This window comes from Gymnogyps californianus, chromosome 1 (genome assembly GCF_018139145.2).
Source record: "Gymnogyps californianus isolate 813 chromosome 1, ASM1813914v2, whole genome shotgun sequence".
In the NCBI taxonomy this organism is placed as follows: Eukaryota; Metazoa; Chordata; class Aves; order Accipitriformes; family Cathartidae; genus Gymnogyps; species Gymnogyps californianus.
Window position 1 is genome coordinate 216,594,508 of NC_059471.1, and position 21,445 is coordinate 216,615,952.

The 21,445-nt window shown below is 41.5% G+C and overlaps 1 protein-coding gene across 3 annotated transcripts in view; it reads left to right on the top strand.

The window, feature by feature from the left end:
* Window positions 1-21,445, top strand: part of EXOC4 (exocyst complex component 4) — a 417,970-nt gene that overhangs the window by 53,030 nt on the left and 343,495 nt on the right. For all 3 annotated transcript variants that reach the window (XM_050900532.1, XM_050900548.1, XM_050900541.1), the window contains exons 6-7: window positions 10,440-10,683; window positions 17,872-18,049. In XM_050900532.1, coding sequence (XP_050756489.1) covers window positions 10,440-10,683; window positions 17,872-18,049 — 422 coding nt within the window. The remainder of the gene's footprint in view (window positions 1-10,439; window positions 10,684-17,871; window positions 18,050-21,445) is intronic.

A 21,445-nucleotide genomic window follows, 5' to 3' on the forward strand; every position in this document is an offset into this window, starting at 1 on the left:
ACTGCACTGATGTTCATAGAATCATAGAATACCAGGTTGGAAGGGACCTCAAGGATCATCTGGTCCAACCTTTCTTGGCAAAAGCACGGTCTAGACAAGACGGCCCAGCACCCTGTCCGGCCGAACCTTAAAAGTGTCCAGTGTTGGGGAATCCACCACTTCCCTGGGGAGATCATTCCAATGGCTGATTGTTCTCATTGTGAAAAATTTTCCTCTTGCATCCAATTGGAATCTCCCCAGGAGTAACTTGTACCCATTACCCCTCGTCTTTTCCACGTGACTCCTTGTAAAAAGGGAGTCTCCATCATCTTTGTAGCCACCCTTTTAATACTGGAACATGGTGATAAGGTCTCCCCTAAGCCTTCTTTTCTCAAGGCTGAACAAAGCCAGTTCTCCCAGCCTTTCCTCATATGGCAGGCTTCCCAGTCCTTTGATCATCTTTGTGGCCCTTCTCTGGGCCCTCTCCAGCCTGTCCACATCTTTTTTGCGTAGCGGGGACCAAAACTGGACACAGTATTCCAGGTGCGGCCTGACAAGCGCTGAGTGGAGCGGGACAATGAGTTCTTTATCTCTGCTGGCGATGCCCTTGTTGATGCAACCCAGCATCCTGTTGGCTTGCTTTGCCGCAGCAGCCCGCTGTTCACTCATACTGAGCTTGTTGTCCACCAGGACCCCCAGGTCCCTTTCCGGGTAGATCCCAGCCTGTGCTGCACTCCTGGATTATGTTTTCCCAGGTGCAAGACCTTACATTTGTCTTTGTTGAACTTCGTAATGTTCTTGTTAGCCCGCTCTTCCAGCCTATCGAGGTCTTCCGCAGGGTGGCTCTCCCTTCCAAAGTGTCCACTTCCCCACTCAGTTTGGTATCATCGGGAAACTTCATCAGGGTGCACTTGATCCCATCACCCAGATCACTTAGGAAGATATTAAACAGCGTTGGGTCCAATATCGATCCCTGTGCATCCATTTTCAGCGTATAGTTCCTGTACTGAACTGACTGTGATCATCCGTGACAGTCTTGCCCACCATGATTATGACCTTGTATGATAACAAGATTATATATGAATCAACAGTGTCATCCTGTACATAGACTCACAGCTGTTGGTTACAGAAGCCTTCTGAGGAGCAGAACCAAAAATAACCAACTTCAGTTTTGAAGTAACGTAACTACTTATCTTGCTGCAGTTGGAACCAAATCTTTATTCCAGATTTTGATAAAACTTCTCCAAAATGAATTGAAAGTAAGCCTGGGTTATCCGTCGGACAGGGATGTTTGTAAACTTTCCTAAGATACCTTCTACAAAGCATGAGTGATGTGCGTTAAGACAGAAAGTTAAACCAACACGTGAAGGATGCCCCTTCTATAAGGAAGGAGCGAAGGACAAGATATTTAGTTTGATGCCATTTTTTGGCAGAGGTGAGGACAAGACTCTTTCACCATCTTTTACTTAGAATAGGACATGGGACCCCTGTTTAATGTATTAGCTCCAGTGAGGGTAGGGAGGTTTGGGATTTGCTTACCTGGGCCATTCAGACACTTCTTATACAAGTAGTGAGACTGTGTTTTCAAATTAAAAATGTTATTAGGTTATTCCTTTTTTTCTTTTTTAAAAAAAGTGGTTCCCCCCACAGCTTACCAGGCAATGTTTACATGTGTAAGAAGAGAAGAAGGTGTGTTATTAATCACTTGTGATAGCAGAACAAGAAGTGGTACTAGCATTCGTAAAGCATAGCTAGATAAGTGTTTTCTGACTCATCTGAGACTTCTAAAAATCAGCAAGTTCTAATTTTATTTGCTCAGTGCAATGTTGATGGTGTTTAAAATCACTTGTCATAACATGCCCTGGTAAACAGTTATTTCATACCGTATTTGAACGAAGGTTCTAGGGTACAAGCAACAGGTAAGAACCACAGCAGCGGTCTCTAAGAACTAGGTTGTTTGTGAACATAAAGTGGCATTGCTCTTTTCACTCTAAATGCCTGAAAACAAAGGCTCTCATGGCTTCATCCTCAACTCTAGTAAATCAGTATAGGTCAGTTGAGAATCTGCCTTAAAAAGTCTAATTTCTGCAGATCTGTTCTTGCTCTTCATGCCCAACGCACCAGAAAATCTCTTACCTGGCTCCTCGTTACACTCTGTGTCATTCAGTGAAGTGCTGGGCAAGTGTCCCTCAGACTGGGAAAGATGTAGATTATAATAGAAAACATTTGATCAGCATAAAGTATGCATATGGTTTTGCTTCAAGTGCACAATGTACTTATGTATATTTTTTCCACATAATTTTATTTAAAAGTAGCCTTTTCCAGGACTGCGAAACTACCAGAGAATTTAAAACTTATGTGTATGCATAACAAAAGCTGTTTCTGCCTTCAGTCATTTAAGTTCTTTGGCTTTTTATTGATGAAACAAAGTGGCCGTGCATATTAATGCATGTCATTATAAAGCACTGACTCATTCAACCCATCTCAGCAAAGACGACAAAATTTTGAGTCCTTTCTGCATTCACTTCCCAAAGGAGATGTTACCTTGTCCTGCAGAATCTTTATAAGGAAATTAAAGCTGTTCCTGCTGCACTTAAAATAAACAAGACCTTCAGTAATGTTCACCTGAGGATTGCAGATATGGCAGTTCACCAGTAACATTTTCCCTTCATGCCAGTTCAGAGAAATAAATTAACTTTTAAATTATATTTCTCTGCTTGAACCTTCTGTACTCTGAAGAGTATTTATGAAGGTTCCTGCGTTGCCAGGCTCTTCCTGGAACTACAAAATGTGCTCACCCAGTACATGGCAAACCCAAGAGCGCCCTTTCCTGAAAAATTCCTGAGAATACTTTTTAGAAGTCTGACAAAGATGAGCTGAGGTGGTGACAATTAATATTGTTATTGATGGCATATGTAAATTTTATGCTGAACAGATAACATACTTCACTGATGCATACTTCTCAGCTCTAAGACAAAAAAATGTAGCTTCTAGATCCAAGGAGTATGGTGGCTTCTAAGGTTAAGTCTAGTTACTGCTCCTGGCTCTGTTTCTTCAAGAACGCAAGTACTTCTGTGTAGATGAAAACACGTGGAGACCTGTGAACTTGGCCCTGCAAAATACCTGCAGGAACCACAGCTTTAGGGTCCAATTTTAAAGGTGGCTCTAAAAATGCCATTGTGGCATTCTGTTCGTTGTCACAGTTGCTTCCACTTCAAACACGCTCAACAAATACACAAAAATTTTTTTTATTAACCTCCCCTGAGGATCTGACACCAGCTGGGTGATTTTTTTCTCTATCATTTGTACTAAAAATTAAATGATCCCCTCACTGAACCAGAGTTTTCCTGTTTTAGCTGTTTTGCATTTGCACAAATCCAGCTGAGGACTTGATCAGAAGGTGGTGGGAATCCAGCAGCGAGTCTGATTCTCTCCCACTGTCATTGCAGTGCTGCACAAAAAGCAGAGTTTGTTCATATCTTGGTAAATTTTTGCGCCTAGGATGTTTAAGAGGAAGTCTGTTCGTGCAGTTTAAGAAGGGTTTGCAACTACACAATAAACATGAAGTAACTTTTTGTGTGTCTGTTTTTGCAGGACCATGATTTCTCTCACTGATCATCACTAATGGTTCGTGTTCTGACTTGATGCTAAGCACTGATGCGTGTAATCTGTGTGTGTGTTTGGGGAAAGGAAGGGAAAATCGAGGAAATTTTAGATCCTTGTGATGAAAGCCAAAAGGGTAACGCTTAGTCACTCTTCCTGTATAATTTCATTAGTTGTTCTTGTACGTGGTCCCAACGTAAAGATATTTGACTACCACGCACTTATTTTTTTCTTTGGAGACTCAATTTTTATGCTTATCATATCATAGAATGGTTTGGGTTGGAAGGGACCTTAAAGATCACCCAGTTCCACCCCCCGTGCCATGGGCAGGGACACCTTCCACTAGACCAGGCTGCTCAAAGCCCCATCCAACCTGGCCTTGAACTCTTCCAGGGATGGGGCATCCACAGCCTCTCTGGGCAACCTGTGCCGGTGCCTCACCACCCTCACAGTGAAGAACTTCTTCCTTACATCTCATCTAAATCTCCCCTCTTTCAGGTTAAAGCCATTACCCCTTGTCCTATCACTACATGCCCTTGTAAAAAGTCCCTCTCCGGCTTTCCTGTAGGCCCCTTTAGGTACTGGGAGGCTGCTGGAAGGTCTCCCCGGAGCCTTCTCTTCTCCAGGCTGAACAACCCCAACTCTCTCAGCCTGTCTTCATAGGAGAGGTGCTCCAGCCCTCTGATCATTTTCATGGCCCTCCTCTGGACTCCCTCCAACAGGTCCATGTCCTTCTTATGTTGGGGGCCGCAGAGCTAGACGCAGTACTGCAGGTGGGGTCTCACAAGAGCAGAGTAGAGGGGCAGAATCCCCTCCCTCGACCTGCTGGCCATGCTTCTTTTGATGCAGCCCAGGATACAGTTGGCTTTCTGGGCTGCAGGTGCACACTGCTGTGTCATGTTGAGCTTCTCATCAACACGTGATGCTTGTGTGTTTTAGGAGGATTTTGAATGTGGCTTATGGAGTTGCTCTGTACAGTTTTCCCGGAATGAAATGTTGTTACAATGGATTTGAAAGAGTGGCCGTGTCAAATTAAAATGTTTCTGGTTTTGAAAGACTAACATCCTTAAAACTGTAGATGGAACTGTGAACAACAGTTTTAGAAAGAGGAGATTTGCCTTGAGGCTTTGAGGTTATTGATCTGAGACCCGTTTTCTTCTGGGCTTGGTAGTAAGGCAGAGAAGAAAATGACCCAAATTTTTAAAGGACCCATTTCTAAAGTAACTGTCTATTTGTTGCTCATTATCTTCATGCATGGGTCAGAACAAGGATTGAGCACCAGAAATTAGCAGGTGACGTTTCTTCAAATCTTAAATTATGCCTTTGGGTCACTATGAACTTGCATCCCTTTCTCTAGAAGGATTGAAGGCAGAAAGGGTATACTCAGAAAGGACATAAATCATGGAAAATAGTACATTAAATTTTACTGGTTGCCCATAAAAGCATACAGCTAATGAAATCTTCTGTAATGAGTAGCAGCAAATTTTGACCATTCATTGGAATGAAAAACAAGACCCAAGAGTCTTTTCTTTAGCTCCTTTGCTTAAATGAGTTATCAACATTGGCTTTTCTGGGGATCAGACTGGAGCTATTAAAATGCCTCTTGCAGCAGGTTTCTTTCTTGTGAAATGGCAGAACTGTACAAATGAGGGTATCAGCAATTGGAACAGACGTTTTTATAGGGCATCGTCAAACCAGGGAGCCGTCAGGGAAGTTTCCACCTTTGTAACTATGGAGGTGATGAATCAATGATGCACATGATTCAACTTACTAGTGATTTAAACTGAGGGTAGATTTTTGACTGCTTAAACATGGAGTTGTGCATTTTCACATGCACCGCTTCAGTGATGAAAAATTTTTGAAAATGGCTGCATATTTCATTAGAGAATGTGACAAAATCATCATTCCTTTAGGTTGTTGTCTTGGGAGGCTTTTGAGAAACCATATTTAAATGTTCCGCTTCCTAAGCAGTTTTCAGAGATCATTAGAACAAGAAAATCATCAGGAGTAGTCAGCATGGCTTCACCAAAGGGAATTCATGCTTGACCAACTTAATAAACTTATACAATGAAATGACTGGCCTGGTAGACAAGGGGAGAGTGAATGTTGTCTACCTGCTCTTCAGTAAGACCTTTGACACTGTCTTCCATAAGATCCCAATATGGTTAATATACCGGGTGGATGAGCAGACCATGAGGTGGATCGAAAACTGACTGAATGGCCGGGTACAGGGGGCGGTGATCAGCAGCACAAAGTCTAGTTGGAGGCCGGTGATTAGCAGTGTACCCCAGGGTACACCTGGGGTCCTGCTGGATTCAGTCCTGTTCGACAATTACAGATCTGGATGTTGGGTCAGGGTGTACCTTCAGCAAGCTTGCAGATGACACCAAACTGGGAGGAGTGGCTGATATGCCAGAGGGTCTTGCTGCCATCCAGAGGGATCTGGACAGGCTGGACAGGCACCTCATGAAGTTCAACCAGAGAAAATGTGAAGTCCCACCCCTGGAGAGAACAGCCCCACGCACTGGGACATGCTGGGGATCACCAAGCTGGAAGGCAGCTTGGCAGAAAAGGACCTAGGGGTCCTGGTGGACATCAAGTTGAACACAGCCAGCATAGTGTTCTTGCCACAAAGAAGGCTGAAGGTATCTTGGGCTGCATTAGACAAAGTATTGCCAGCAGGTCGAGGGAGGTGATCCTTCGCCTCTACTCTGCACTGGTGAGGCCATGTCTGGAGTGCTGGGTCTGGTGCTGGGCTCCCCAGTACAAGAGAGACATGGATATACTGGAGACAGTCCAGAGAAAGGGTCACGAAGATGATGAAGGGTCTGGAGCATCTGTCCTGTGAGGAAAGGCTGAGAGAGCTGGGACTGTTCAGCCTAGAGGAGAGAAGGCTCAAGGGGGATCTTAACAATGTGTACAAATACCTGAAGGGAGGGTGCAAAGAGGACGGAGCCAGGCTCTGTTCAGCGGTGCCCAGTGACAGGACCAGAGGCAATGGGCATGAACTGGAACACAGGAGGTTCCCTCTGAACACCAAGAACCACTTTGTTACTGTGAGGGTGATGGAGCGCTGGCCCAGGTTGCCCAGGGAGGTTGTGGCACCTCCATCCTTGGAGATATTCAAAAGCCATCTGGACATGGTGTGGGCTGCTGGCTCTGGGTGGCCCTGCTTGAGCAGGGAGGTTGGACGAGATGACCTCCAGAGGGCCCTGCCAACCTCAATCATTCTGTGTGATTCTGTGATTTGACGTCATCTTTGAATGGAATTAAACTATGAAAACCACTTGAAATCATTAAGTGATACTGAAATTTAGGTTTCCAAAGAGGTCAGTTTAGCTAAAAACATTTCAAGCTATATGTCAAACTGATCTGGAAAAGCCTCGATCAGACTTCACGCCATCTCGTATTTGTATTGGTTTGCATGGGGCTGTGTACAAGAGTTGGTAGCTGAGATGCGACAACAAAGCAGTATGTTGAAATTGGTTTTTTAGCATAAAACTGCAAACTGAAGTTTAAAGGCTTCATTATGGTGGAGAAGGGCAACTGTAATAATTTAAATTTTAAAATATTCGTTCGCTGACATCACGTTTCACTTGTTATACTCTCAGGAGGGTGGAGAAATTTACTTCTTGGTATTGCTAAAGAAATCCTGTGGAATTCTTCTTTGGTGTTTTCTACCTGTATTGTTTTTGAATATAGTGAAGCTGTTTTTAATTAAAATAGGACTTTTTTTTTTCCTTCTCTTCTCTTTGATGAATCACAAAGGAGAAGAGGTTAATCAAATCAAATCTGAATAGCAGACCCACAATTTAGAATAATTTGTAAAAATAATCGTTGCAAACATCCATAGGATAATTTAATTTTTCATGGCTTCTCTACATAAAGCAAGTGCTTATGGCGTGAACGATGATCTTACCCCTTTAAAGGGACGCATGTTTTACAGAAGCATTTCGGGTAGAAACTGGTGAATGTAGACAGCTAGGAATAGGTTCTGACAATCTTGTGCTTTTGTCTTGTTACAAATGAGTAAGTGTCATTCATATTCTCAGTTTAAGAGTAAATACAGATGAAGGTTTCAGTTCTGAGGGCTGATCTGTAGGGACATCTTCCTTCACCCGTGGAGCTCCTCTGCCCACAGAGAAAGGCATGTGGAATTGCAGTTTTAAAGGTGAACTTCTTTATGAACGCCTGTCTACTTTGATGCCTTTTTCGAAGAGGTAGGGGACAGGAGGGGCTGATTCCTGGGCCACAGCTTTGTGGTCAAATAACCCCTTGATGACATTAAATGGCAGAAGAGGATGTTTGAAGTGGGGAAGACGCAGGAAAAGAAGAACATCTTCAGTTGCCCGGGGTTGGAATCTTGTCAGATCTTACAGATAAATGGGCCCCCAAAGCCACCCAGGATACCTGTTTAATAGGCAGAATGTGCAGGAAACACGGTCCCTACTGTTTTATCAAAAGACGAGATCTAACAAAACTTATATGCCAGTGTGTTGCTACTAGATATTGAACTATTCACTTTGCTGTTGTTTGTAAGAGATGTAAATCAATGTCCTGACTATATGAGGGTGTTCAAAATTGGTTTGCTCTTTTGAAAATGGAAGAGCGTGCATCTTAGTGTGCTGGCAGAGTTCTCAGCAAGATTGCTGCCTTTAGTCCTCTTAAATGCTGTCCTTACATTTGGATACAGCAGTATTTTCTCCCTCTTGGGTTTTCATTGTGTGATATTAAGAATAATTTACAGCCTGCTTACAAAGGGGCTGCAGCGTAATGACAGGGACCTGTCCTCTAAAAGGTTGCTTAGGCTGTGAAATCTGCATTGAACTCAGACGAACAAGATATTTGGGTTTTTTTAAAAACAATAAGTTAGAACCTTTCTTTCTGTAGTATTTCCAGTGCTGTCTTTTCCACAGCTCTTGTTCCAAAGAGCTCATTTTCTGTGTTTGTGCCTGGCATGCTGTGGTTTTTTGAGAATAACAAGTAGCATTAACAAAGTGGGTAGACCATGTACGCAGCGCACAAAGTGCTTTGCAGCCTCGTGGGTTGAAAGGTGTGTGATAGATGAGAGCTTTGAGGAGAAATATGTGTGCATCCAGTTGTTAACTTCTAATTGGTATTATCGCTTAGATGTGTTTGAAGCATCTCCCATATTATCCTTGCTTTTTTTGCCTTCTTTTTTTAATCAGTGCATTCTGGGTGTTTCTAGTTGCTTGCCCCATAACTTGCCCAAATTTAATTGGAAAAAGTGTGTGTTGGACAGGAAGAAAGCACTGTTTGATCTCCCTGACGTTCATTACTTAAAACCTGATGTCATTTTCCGTTATGACATGTGATGACCTCCCAGGATCCATTCTCCCCTTGCTCTTACCTGGCAGTGTTGCTGGTGCTCTGGGTTGAAATGCAAGAGCGTGTGAACGATGAGTTTGGTTTGAGCTAGAGGTGCCGTATTTGGGATTACACTGACGGAAAGAAACACTCTCTGCTGTGGAGGTTGGTGTAAGCTGACACTGAAATAAGTGTTATCTGTTTAATCGTGATGCTATTTATAAAATGGCACCATACAGGCTCTTTGGGACTTTATTTTCTTGAGGTTGTGCTAACTTAGCGGTGCTGATGCTCTTCTGTTCATAGTGTCATAGCTTTAGACAGCTACAGGGCTGCATGCTACTTGTGACATGCCTTTTTTCATTTCTGCCATGTCATTTAAATCCTTCTGGTGGATCTTTTGACATTTATTCAGGTTCTTGGATAAGTTTTGATTTAAGTCAAAAATCTGTTGAGCAGTAGAAACCATGGGAGTCATCTGTCATCCAACAGCCCTTATCAGAGTTCAGTACCAGTGAGGTGAAACAGCCGTTAGGTTTTAATTTCTGTGCAAGGATATGGTGTGGTGGATGGCACAGCTTCAGACGTATACTTTGGTGCTGTTTGTCCGTGTACTGCCATTCTGGCTGTTAACAAGCCGCGTGACTGTAGATCTTCCAAGATGCTTTAGTTGAGTTTGCCTTGAAGACACTTACTTCACGTAAGTGTTTGAATATACTTATTAAATGTTTCACCCAGTCTTTAACAGAGACATGCTTTTGTTGTTGCTGGGTGTTATCTGTAAATTAAGAAATGTTGCTTAATGAACGTACTTCAAACAAGCATAGTACCTCTTGCTTTTCTCTTCCTTGTCGCTTAGCAACAGAATTTCTCCCTGTGCAATCCCTGTTACTTCAGGAGGACTGTATCCACAATATCCTCTCTAATTCTTCTCGCTTTTCCTTTCTAGAAGCCTTGCTATAAGATGTGAGTAACTTCATCAACCCCTTGACAGACGTAATAAAGCAGAATAGGATAACATCAAACAATCATTCACTTTGGCGGTGTAAACTTTGCCAAATTCATCAGAAGTCTGTTAAGCTTGATACTGTTTATAATGAAAATTCCTCTCTTGTGAAGAATATAGCGAAGAAAAACAGCTGGGTTAGAAATTTAGGGCTTTTAGCTCCTTGAAACACATTCAAGGGATTTGTAGTGATATCATACCTTCTCATTTATGAATATCTTAATTGCACCAGACTTCCTCTGTTTCCTAACTAATATGTAACTTACACCATGACCTCTGTTTCTAAATCAATTAAATGTGCAGGCTGTTGTATTTATGTATAGGGAAACCCCCAAGCAAACAGAAGTATCCACTGCCTCCCCCCAGAATCTGAGTTTTGCTGATTTCCTTGTTTATTCTTTGGTTGCTCAAAGTGGTGGGAGTTCTGTGAAGGCAAAGGGGTTTATATGCTTCTTCTACGTGGTGCTAAGTGTTGGTTTTAATAGTTTAAATCTTGGATTATGCCTTTTAAAATCTATTCCAGTGAGAGAAACAAGCCTTCTGGAAATGAAAGAAGATACGGAACTGGATCCGGAGGAGAATAGCACTGTCTTCATGGGCATACTCATCAAAGGGCTGGCCAAGCTGAAAAAAATCCCTGAAACGGTGAAAGCCATCCAGGATCGCTTAGAACAAGAACTCAAGCAGATTGTTAAGAGATCCACAACCCAGGTGGCAGACAATGGTTACCAGAGAGGGGAGAATCTTTCCCAGGAAAATCAGCCTAGGTAAGGATATTTCAACCACTGAACCTTGATTGCGGCAAAAAGAAGTCTGGAGAAGGATGTCGTATCTGTTAATGGCCATTTAAAGGAATGACAATAATGGTTTTGCAGTAGTAGAGATCTGAAATGGTAAAATTTTCAGAAATGCCTGTGTCTCACTGAAAGGCTGATGTGCCTTGAGCACCTGAAAGACTTGGGAGTTTAAGAAATGTATTCAGAAAGGGGAGGCATTGTTGCTTCTCAGCTAAGGATGTGGGAAAGGGAGATGCTTCCTTCTGTGCTTGGCCCTAGAAGAGAATCTTTTGGCTAAACAGATGTTTGAAATGCAGATTTGAAGGTGGAAGCACAGTAGAAGCCAGCATTATTTAACTAGCAAGAGGTGCATTATGTTAAGTACTTGATTTTATTTTTTTTTAACCTAACCTTTCCTTTTAAGCGGCTTTACAACAGATTGAATTGTAATGCTGTCTCAGATTGCTGGTATGTATGGTGTAAAGAACACTTGGAGCCAAAACAAATACTATCTTCTTGTGTTGCACCGAATCATGGCTTTACACTGGTGCTGATGCCAAAGAAATTTTTAAGTTCCTATGTAATATGACTTGAAAAGGGAAGATTCAGCTCAGTTATTTATTTAAAATGTAGCAGAGTCCAATTAAGCTGATGCAGGTGCAAAGCTTTGAAATCATGTATGGAACTAATTATATCAGTAAATATATGGCCAAGTTTCTAATTGGTTTGCAGCCCAATTTACATTAATAGCAAGGTGTGGAAGCCAACCGAGAACTGTGTTTTTGCCGTTCTTCAGGATTCACTAGAACTGTTTTTTGGAAAATAGGATTCCGTAAGGGCTAGCTATCACTTCTAGCTGAAATATTAATTTGTGATACTGCACATTGTAATGATCACTGTCCAAAGGGAATTAAGAGTGGAAAAGAAAACTGAAAACAAAAATGTGTATCTTCATTATATGTAATATTTGTAGTGGAAAATCACTCCCAAGGAAAACTTTAGCTTGATAAAGACTTCTTTTTTGATTCCTATCATTGTCATTGCTGTGGAAACAATTATGTTTTGAAGAATTCGTAGAATTACAGTGCTGATAACTTAGTGAAATTACAACAAGCTTTTTGGGTGGGTCAGAAGGCAGAATTTTAGTTTCTGATGCCAAGAGGGAGCATAGCATATGCTTCATACTTGTTTTATGAATCAGTCTTGAGAGGTTATATGGCTACTGGTTGTCCATTGAAATTGATAAATTGGATCAGATCATATTTTAATGACATTAACCTGCCCAGAGGGTTGAGTAAGGGACAAAAAAGTTTAATGGGTTTTGGCATGTGTTTAATAGGAGTTTGTGAGCCTTTAAGGTGCTTATATTCTAGAGCTACGGAAAGCGTCTTGAATTCTTGTTGAATAAGGAGATAATTAGAACTGATTCTAAACCTCGATCACAGTGAAGTTTACAGCAAGCAGGTGAATTCATTTATACTGAAAAGAATAAATTATAGTATGGTGTCCTGGTTTCGGCTGGGGCAGAGTTAATTTTCTTCCTAGTAGCTGGTACAGTGCTGTGTTTTGGATTTAGTGTGAGAATGATGTTGATAACACGCTGATGTTTTAGTTGTTGCTAAGTAGCGCTTATCCTGAGTTAAGGATTTTCAGTTTCCCATGCTCTGCCAGCAAGCAGGCGTGCAAGGAGCTGGGAGGGAGCACGGCCAGGACAGCTGACCCGAACTAGCCAAAGGGATATTCCATACCATGGAACATCATGCCCAGTATATAAACTGGGGGGAGTTGGCTGGGAGGGGCAGATCGCAGTATACGGCTCCTTAAATTAGCTACAGTTTTAAATCAAAACTAAGTGACTTCCCTGCTGTCAAGAAAAAAAATAAATCTGAATAACAAGGTCCTACTGTTTCAAGAGAGCTCTGTAAGACCCCAAATTTGAGCATGATGCAGCACCCGAAACGGCTTAACTATTCATTAGGCTGTCAGCCACAATGCTTACTTGACCTCAGGATTCAGTGAGTAAAATGTTTTTCAGTTCACCTTAAAACTAGTCACACTTGGATGGCTCTTAGTCTCTATCACTGAGCTCAGTGCCTGTATTCAGCTACTGTACTTCAAATGGTATCCATAAAAATTCTCACTTCTGGCAAATAAAATGGCTAATAAGATGACAGAGAGGTCAGCAGGGTCTGAGGCCGTAGATTGAGCCTTCTGCTGGACAAGTTCCCTGCGGCTCGTTCGGTATGCACAGAACAAGTTAGATGCATTTCTTCCTCGCTGTGTGGTGGCTCTCAAAGGTTGGCTCTTATTTTTTTCCATATGAAAAGGGTTGCGTTTCCCTCCACTTGAGGATGAGGCTGATAATCTGCTTGTGGAGGTTCTGGTGTAATTCCTTTTACGAACCCATGTAACAATTATGTAGAGCCCTCTCATTGTACAAGAGAGAAATAATTTCTAGAATCTGGCCAGAAAAGTTGCAGATCTGATAACAGCCGCTGAGTCTGAAGAGACGCTGATCTCATTCTTCTTATTTTTTAAATTTGACTGCCTTTTGCTTCGTTACCTAGTAAGCTTTTCCATATCGATTTGTGCAGCCACCTTTTACATTTGTGTATAAAAACATTACTAATTGCTCCCAAATTTTTAAGATCAAGTTTTTTGGTTTTTTGTTGTTTTTTGTTTTTGTTTTTTTTGTTATGACTCTAAAGCAATTAGCTCCCAGAGAGTAATGATGTCTCTGATGCCCCTCTGAGCGCTCTCTTCATAGAGCCAACAGGCAGTGGGCTCTCGGGTGAGCTTCTCAGAGCTTCATGAAGTCTGTTTTCTGACGTGGAAGTCCTGTAGCCCCTGTAAGCCTGCCAGGAGCAAGTCTTGTCCATGGTGTACTAGATGTTGTGTACCAGGCTTGTTAATAAGCACACGCACAAGAGTGAGTAATGATTACAATGTTGATAACGTGTGGCCCATTCTGCATGGGTGCATTGTCCTTGTCCTTTGGTTTGAGCACTCCGCAGTCTAGCTGAAAAGAGTTGGTGTGAAACTGGAAAGGCTCATTTGTTGAAGATGACGCTAGCCGTGCTAAGGACCTCCATATAATGGCAGAAGTGTATTTTTCACTAGCGTGGCCACAAAGGAAAGACTTGCATGGCTCTGTGATACAACTGATTCTTAAGTTTCCTAAAACATGCAACATGGATGCCGTCATGTAGGATAACACACTTAAGATAGGCCTAACTAGATGGAACATCTTTGTCTGTAAGATACTTTGCTATGAATATAAACCCTCTTTACTAATGTGCACTTACCACCATGAAATGTGAATGATACGAAGACAGTAAAACCTGATAAAGGGCAGTAGCAGGTTCCTAGTAGTTCCTTGTCACTGGTAGAAGATAATTTTGAAAACTGTGCTTGAATTTCACCTAGTTGCAACTGACCTCAGCTTTAATTTAAGTGGACTTTTTTTTTTAAAGTCTAGGTAAGTTCTCTAAAGTTTTTAGATACCTGTGCTTGGAACAAGTTTATGAAAAAGGGCTTAAATATAGGAATTGTCATTGCCTTACCCTTAATTAGTGGCTCATTAGAGCATGCCTCATACCTTCATGTTTAGAAATATGTATCTTGGGTTGTGAGGACAAAGTATCGTAGAAGAGGCCATGTTGCGTTAGCTTGGGGTACTGCTACATGCACCTATGAGTCTCTTCTGAATTATGGAAGATTATTGACTTTAGAATAATAATAATCTGGACACATGCCTACTAGAGGGCCAGATTTATGGGACAAGATTTTGGTAGGGATACATTGAAAATCCTGTCTAGGAGGAGATTGTGTGTTGACAATTTTGCTACTAAATCCTATGGATTGGATTCAATGCACTTTTCCCTGCATGTTCATAATACACTTCTGGCTTTTTACCTCATCTCGAGGCTTTAAAATAAATACAGAAATTATATACATGCCAGCACTCTGACCAGGCAAAGGACATTATTGCTGCTAAAATGCATGAATTGTCATTAGCGACCTCATTCAGGTGTCAGCAGTCACTCTGCATCAATTCATTCTCCGCTATTGCCCGGACAATAGGAGTTGCTTCCGGGTGTGTGTCACTGTCTCTCAACATATTTACCATATTTCTCAGTGAAGGGTTATGAGATTACTTTGACAAATTGCCTAAGCCAGTCTCCTGTCATTCTCTGTATGTGTTCTGCTTAGGTCACTTGCTGCTGCAACCCCATATGCATAAAATCTAGGCCATATTATTTTATGCTGTTTTGTCTTGTTGGCTGTCTGACACAGACTGTGTCTGCATCTCTTTTGGGTCACCTTGTTTCAAAAATGACCTGACAGATTTAGAAGACTTTTAGAGAAAAGAAAATTAAGAGGAGAGGTGCTGGCTAATTTGAAAACAGGGAGATGTGGAAATATGATGTTAGTTGAGAATGGAAAATGTAATAGGGTGGTAGTTAGCGCCATTGAAGAACATGGATCGGGGAGGTTTCATGTCTGTCAGTCTGTAACATGAGAATAGGAAGACATTGGAATTTAAAACCAAATAATTCAGTTCAATATAATATTATTTTAGTAATGGCTCCATAAACAAGTTGATAATCTGAGGTCAAGCTCACCTAGGGACAATACAAATGAATTTGTCAAACTATCCAGCTAGTTTGGTTCTGCAAAATTGTACTTTCCTGGAGCAACAAGGAGGTACATAGATAACTAAATTTTCATTTGTAATGGGATGTAGAGTGGGATGTTAGTAGAAGTTGGGCTTGCACTGATAAATTTTCTCAGTGGTATGTAATTAATTTGCTCCCATAATGTTATCTTTTTTGGCATTTCAACCAAGGCTGTGTGTAAGTTCCTCCAACATGAAATTCTTCGTCTATCCAAATTCTTCTACATCTGGTTTTCCTCCTATTTTTGTCTGGCTTCTGGCTGACCAGCTGCTTGCCCCAGCTGCCTCTCTGTCACTTGCTATGAGAAGTTCTGTATATCTCGTAGGGGCTGTTGAAGCAATAGTTGCCTCTCCCATGGAGAGATACTCTTAGTTGGAGAAGATACTTGCTTAACAGCAATGGAGGGTGTTTTTCAGGCAGCCTTTTCTGCATATTGTCCTGTCTCCTTCACTGATAACTACTGTTAGCCCATCACCAATGTTAGGGGAGGAGAAAGACGTATAGGTCTTTCCACAGTAGCAACTTCTCAGTTTCACTTGGACAGGATAGTTATTAAGCTTTATACAAAGCCTAAATGGAGGAGAATGGCTTTTCTTCCACACTGGACTTTTCCATATTGAAAATGTAATACTATTAATATTGATAATAGCTGTCTTTTCTGGTGCTGTCTTTACCGTCATGTCCTGTATACTTCTGTTTATCCTCTGCCAGCATCTTACTTAAATTTGTAAAGACATGTAAAAAAGCAATGTTTTCTCTGTTGGTACCAATAACACTTTTCTTTAGGCATTTGTTGCTATTCTTAAATATGAAGAAAATGGATATACACACCAGTTTCTTTTGTTTTGCTTAAATACGTGTCTTAGTTCTACGGTCACTTAAGGTATGGCAAATTAATGTCCCTGTGTTTCTTATGAGTACCATGACTCCTAAACACATCTTTATTTTTAATATGACATACATCTGGCCAGTTGACCCGTTCTGCTATGCCTCACTGTATCCTCCCAGACTTATCCAGTGGCTCTTTCTATTGAAACAAGGTGCTCTTCTGCTTAACCATTTGAGCTCTGTAGTTGACATCATCGGTAGGTGAATGGCCCATGTGAGATCCACAAGAGATTGCTGTATAATGCTGTGCATATATATCTATATATGTAAAATTGTAGTACATGAATGAGACACAGTAAGCTGATAGTCATTTCTTTTAAACAATAGCTGCCACTTGTCCTTTGCAGACTAGAAGTTCAGTCTAGGATTGCTGTAGGCTAAGGTAGGTGGTTTGAGCCACAGCATCATGCTAGGCCACTCTTACCATCTGGTGGTAACAGCAGCAAATGTGCAACAGCTTCTTAATTACAGCAGTTAACTAACCAGCTGCTGGCTTAAAGAGCTGATGAAAGTGGATGTATGCAGATCCTCAGCACTCTGAAATGAAGTGGCTGAGGCATGAGCACACACCTCATTCGTGATCGTTGGCTAACACAGAAGACTGAAGGGTGGTGGTTAAGGAGTGGGTGCAACTCTGATTCTGCTGCGGATCTTCTGTCCTGCTCTGGGGATAGCAACTTCTGATGGGTAGACACAGCAAGCATGTGGTAACTCCTAAGCTGCTGCAGTTAAATGTGATGGAGCCTGTCTGTCAGAGCTAGAAGTGCCTAACATATGGATTTGGGAAGTGTTATCTTCACATTTTGTTGGGGTTACATGTGTACTTGAATTGCTCATTAAACGGCAATGAACTTGATCAGAGTTTTTCTTTTCTCCAATAATAAAAAATGTGATGAGTCATTGCCTTATCACAAAATATTTAGGACTTGGCAGAGGTACGTTAATTACAATAATTGGGCAGTAAGGAAGCCATAGGAGCCGGTAAAGTGTAGTACATTTAGATGAGGTTATAGCTGTAGCACCTTCCATATAGTAGTAAAATCATGATAACTGATGCAGTTGATGAGGCTTGATGTTTTAGGTTTCTGATCTTTCGTGTTGTTTAAAACCTGCCATACTACTCATTTCATAATTCAAAATGAATATCTTGTGTTCCGTTTGTATGGCTAAGTCAATTTTTATTGACTTGAGACTCTTACTTTCTTCTAGGGGAAAAGCACGTAGTCTCCCTCCCTGTCTGCAGCTCTATCTGGGAACTTAAAATGGTCTCTAATGTCATGGCACTGGAGTGTAGTTACTGTGTAGTTACAAATGCATTTGTCTTTCCTATACTCCCAAGTAGAACACATTAAAGAGGAACACATTGAGAAGAAAGATCCTCAGAAGTATTTAGGTACCAAACCTGAGCTGCTAACAGCTGAAGTTAGTCACCTGAAGCCCACAGAGAGGGTTTGAAGCTAGGTGACCTCCCCGCTTGCACGCATCTGTCACAAAACAGGATATATGAAGTTACAGTCTTCTGACTCCTGGCCCGCTGCTCTGATGTGCTGCATGACTGCGTGCCTATGGTGTCCTCTAGAAACTGAGTGGAGGTTGTCTTGATGGTTTACAGGTTACTGCTGGAACTGCTAGAGCTTCTCTTTGACAAGTTCAACGCTGTGGCTGCTGCGCACTCTGTTGTCCTTGGACACCTTCAGCAAACAGTGGCCTCTCCTTGCAGCCAGTATGATGGTGATATCAAGCTCTATGACATGGTTGATGTGTGGGTGAAGATCCAAGATGTCTTGCAGGTAAGAATCCTTCAGGTGGGCACATTTTCAGCTTGAAACAGCTTTTATAACCAGAATACCAGAGAATACCTGTCATACTCAAGAGACAGCTGTGCTGGAATTTGTCTTGGTTTTTGGTAAGTGGCCACATTTATAACAGACTGTTAAAATCCAGAGAGCTTAAATATCAGCAAAAAAAATTCTGTGGATTCATCCCTGTGGTGTAGGGAAAGGTTGCTTCCTTTTGCCTACGAAGTGATCTATCAGAAGCTTTCAAACAGTGACATTTTTGTTCTGTGTTACCATGTCATGCCTGTCTTATAAAGTGTCACAGCTCTAATCGCTTGTCTTCTCTTGTCATTATGGCTTGGTTATAGTCAGTTGAGACATTTGCTGCCAGCATGTTTTCAGGGAATTCTTATTTGATTCTTATTCTTAACTGTCGCGTACTAAAGCTGTACCTTGCTTAGGCTTTATTCTGGTACCATGCCTATCACCTTAGTATCTGAGACTCTCACAAGCAGCAGAGCTATCATCTGTCACATATCTGTTCTCTCATTCTTGCTGTGAGGCTAACACATGCACGTTAGAGTTTGTTATTTATTTATTTTGGAATTGCCTTTATATATAGTACACAGATGTAGAACTCACCCAGTATTTGATAGAGGTGGTCAAAGAAATGAGCCTGGCATTATTTACAAGAGGTGGCAAGATTTATGATGGTCATTCCGCCTCTGGCCTGTTCATGAAAAATGCTCTCTGCCTCCTACTCTAACACGGTTTTTCATTGTAGGGCACAGGTCTATTTAGCTGTTGCTCTAAAGGCTTGTTTAACTGTGCAGTGATGCACATGGCTTTTTTGCTTACACAAATATAGCCATCTGTGTGTATGGTGTGTATTTAGATACTTCGTGAATGTAAGGTATGGGCCTTTGATCACCTCCACTGTCTCCTTTCCCACTTGTTTGTCTTTCTAGAGGAGTTAGTATTTTTATTAAAGAATCTTGATCAGTTTTCTTCGTGATACAATTTTTCACCTCCCTTCAATATTCTTCTTGCAAAAATTTGATCAGGAATGTCTAGTCGGAGGTTACTGACGGGTTTTCTAAACAAAAGAATGTCACAGAATTGAAGCTGTCTGGCCCCATTAAAGGGAAGAATTAAACTTAAGGATGTGAGGAACGGGCTTGGCATGGGGTACCTCCAGCCATCTTACTGTCATTCATGAGGTCTAGAAAAACTTTAAGAGCTTTGAGTTCTGCAGACGTTGCTCCAGGAGGACAAAGCCTTGGGAGTAAGAATCCTCCAAGATTTTATCTTCAGTGAAGCAGAATGCCAAGGCTGGTAATTCCCCGTTATCAGTGAGAGTTTGTAATGGTTTCGTTCCTCATCAGTAGTGAAATTGGGAGTGAGTTATACTGGCTATTCCAAACAACATTGATAAACATCTATACAGAAGCATGTGTGGGTGTACACATATAGAGAGTGAATGTGTTTTCCGTGTTGGGAAGAAATATTTCACCAAGCTTTCTATAAAATGCATGCCAAGAAAAATAAACAACCCACTTGTAAAGGTTTCATTGCTATTGGCCTGACAGCACTGGTGTCGGAGGGAGTCAGAAAAGCTTCCAAAAGGGCTTTTATAATGCATAAAAGCAGCACTTTAAGATCCATAATCTCTTGCTGTTTTAGGGTAAGAGATGAGCATTGACTGACACGGAAAGGAGGAACTCTTTCGTTTCTTTGTTCAAAATCTTGTGGGTTTTTTGTACATTAGTTCCATCGGAGTGGATGAAAATTTTTTTACCTTACAGTATAAGAAAGCCTTTGATCCCAAACCTAAATTATTTATATTCTGTTTTTCTGAAGAAGAATAATTTTTTGAGAGGAGATCTTACGTTTGTGGCGGGGGGAGCAGAAAACTCAGTTTTAAGTGTTTATTTAAATGTGCCTGCTGTTGGGGGAGGATGAAAATTTGGAGGAAGTGAGTTTGTGGCAGGGTGCATCAGGGAAACGATACAATTCCTGCAGATCGTAATGAATGAAGTTTATTCATCATGCTAGAACAATATCACATGACTCTGCAATTCACATGGATAATCTTTTGCACATGTACATTGTGCATCTCTGCATGTGAAATACGTTACAGCAAGGTTATCTCTTTATAGTTCTGTACAAAAGCAGTAATGTGCACTCATGGTGGGCTGGAAATTGTCCTTTGTGGGAAATGTGAGAGAGTTGTTTTCAGCAGCTTTTTTTTGTAGGTGAATTTCTGAACGCTTCCTAATAACTGCACTGAGCACTGTGGTATAGTATTAGATAGGTAGCACAGTGTTGTGCAATGTTTAGATGCTGAACATGCAGATATTATATATTTTTGACCTTCTCTGAGAATGGAAGAATATTACTGAACTTGTCAGGAGGAAGACAGAGTGACCTTTTAGAGTGGGGTATTAGAGTGCTAGAAACCCACCAAACAAAAAAATCAGTTTGTCAAAATATTAGAGCAGCCTTGTTCAGGAAAACACAGTTTGAAGTTATTTACTTGTACCGGAGCCAGCTTCGCCTGTAGTCGTATTGCCGTACCAACAGGAGAGATTTGAAACTTGTTTAAATTTTAACTTGGCATTTTGTGCATGGAGCTAATTTAGCTCTTCAGTGTAGGAGTGGGTGGAATATCCTTCTGAAGAGCGTAATTACTGTAGGACCAAGTACTCGGCTGGAGACAACTGTGAGCTGTGTTACAACGGCAGTTAGCGATGTACTGACGTGAATAGTTGCTTCAGGACAATGCAGTGAAGGAATTCTGAGTTTTTCTGGCACAATTCAATATATATGCTGCATCATCCCATCCCAAATTATGAAGGCTCTGCTGTGTGAAAGGCACAGTGGTGTACATGCTTGGGAAGAAGGCAGAAGGTTTTGGGTGCAGCATAGTCTTTCTGTGGTGTTTTACTTTTTCAGTCTAGGCTAAATCTCCTTAGCCCAGATAAGGGCTTTTCTGTCCTGTTGTATCAGTGTCGGGGGACTGACAGCCGGCGGACATGCTATAGCAGTCACTCATACTTGGTGTGATGGTTCTTCCTTGCTGTTATCTATAGCACAGAACTTTTAACAGTTCATTCACCTTTTTTTAGCACTGTCTTTTGATACCATGATGAGAGAGAAGCATCTGTCCCTGCTGAATAATACCAGTGTTCATTCAGCTTCTTCAGAAATGTCACCTTTCTAGTGATAGCATGATCACCCTGTCAGCTATTTTGTCGCAGTGCAGTACCCCCGCTGCTGGAGAAAATACCAAAGACATCTCCATGTGTGCTCAGTATCCTTTTAACAGCTTAGGCTGGTGTTATTTGCCTCCAAGGAAGAGATCTGCCCTCCTTTTGTACTGGTAGTATTTGTAGTTGATGGATCTCA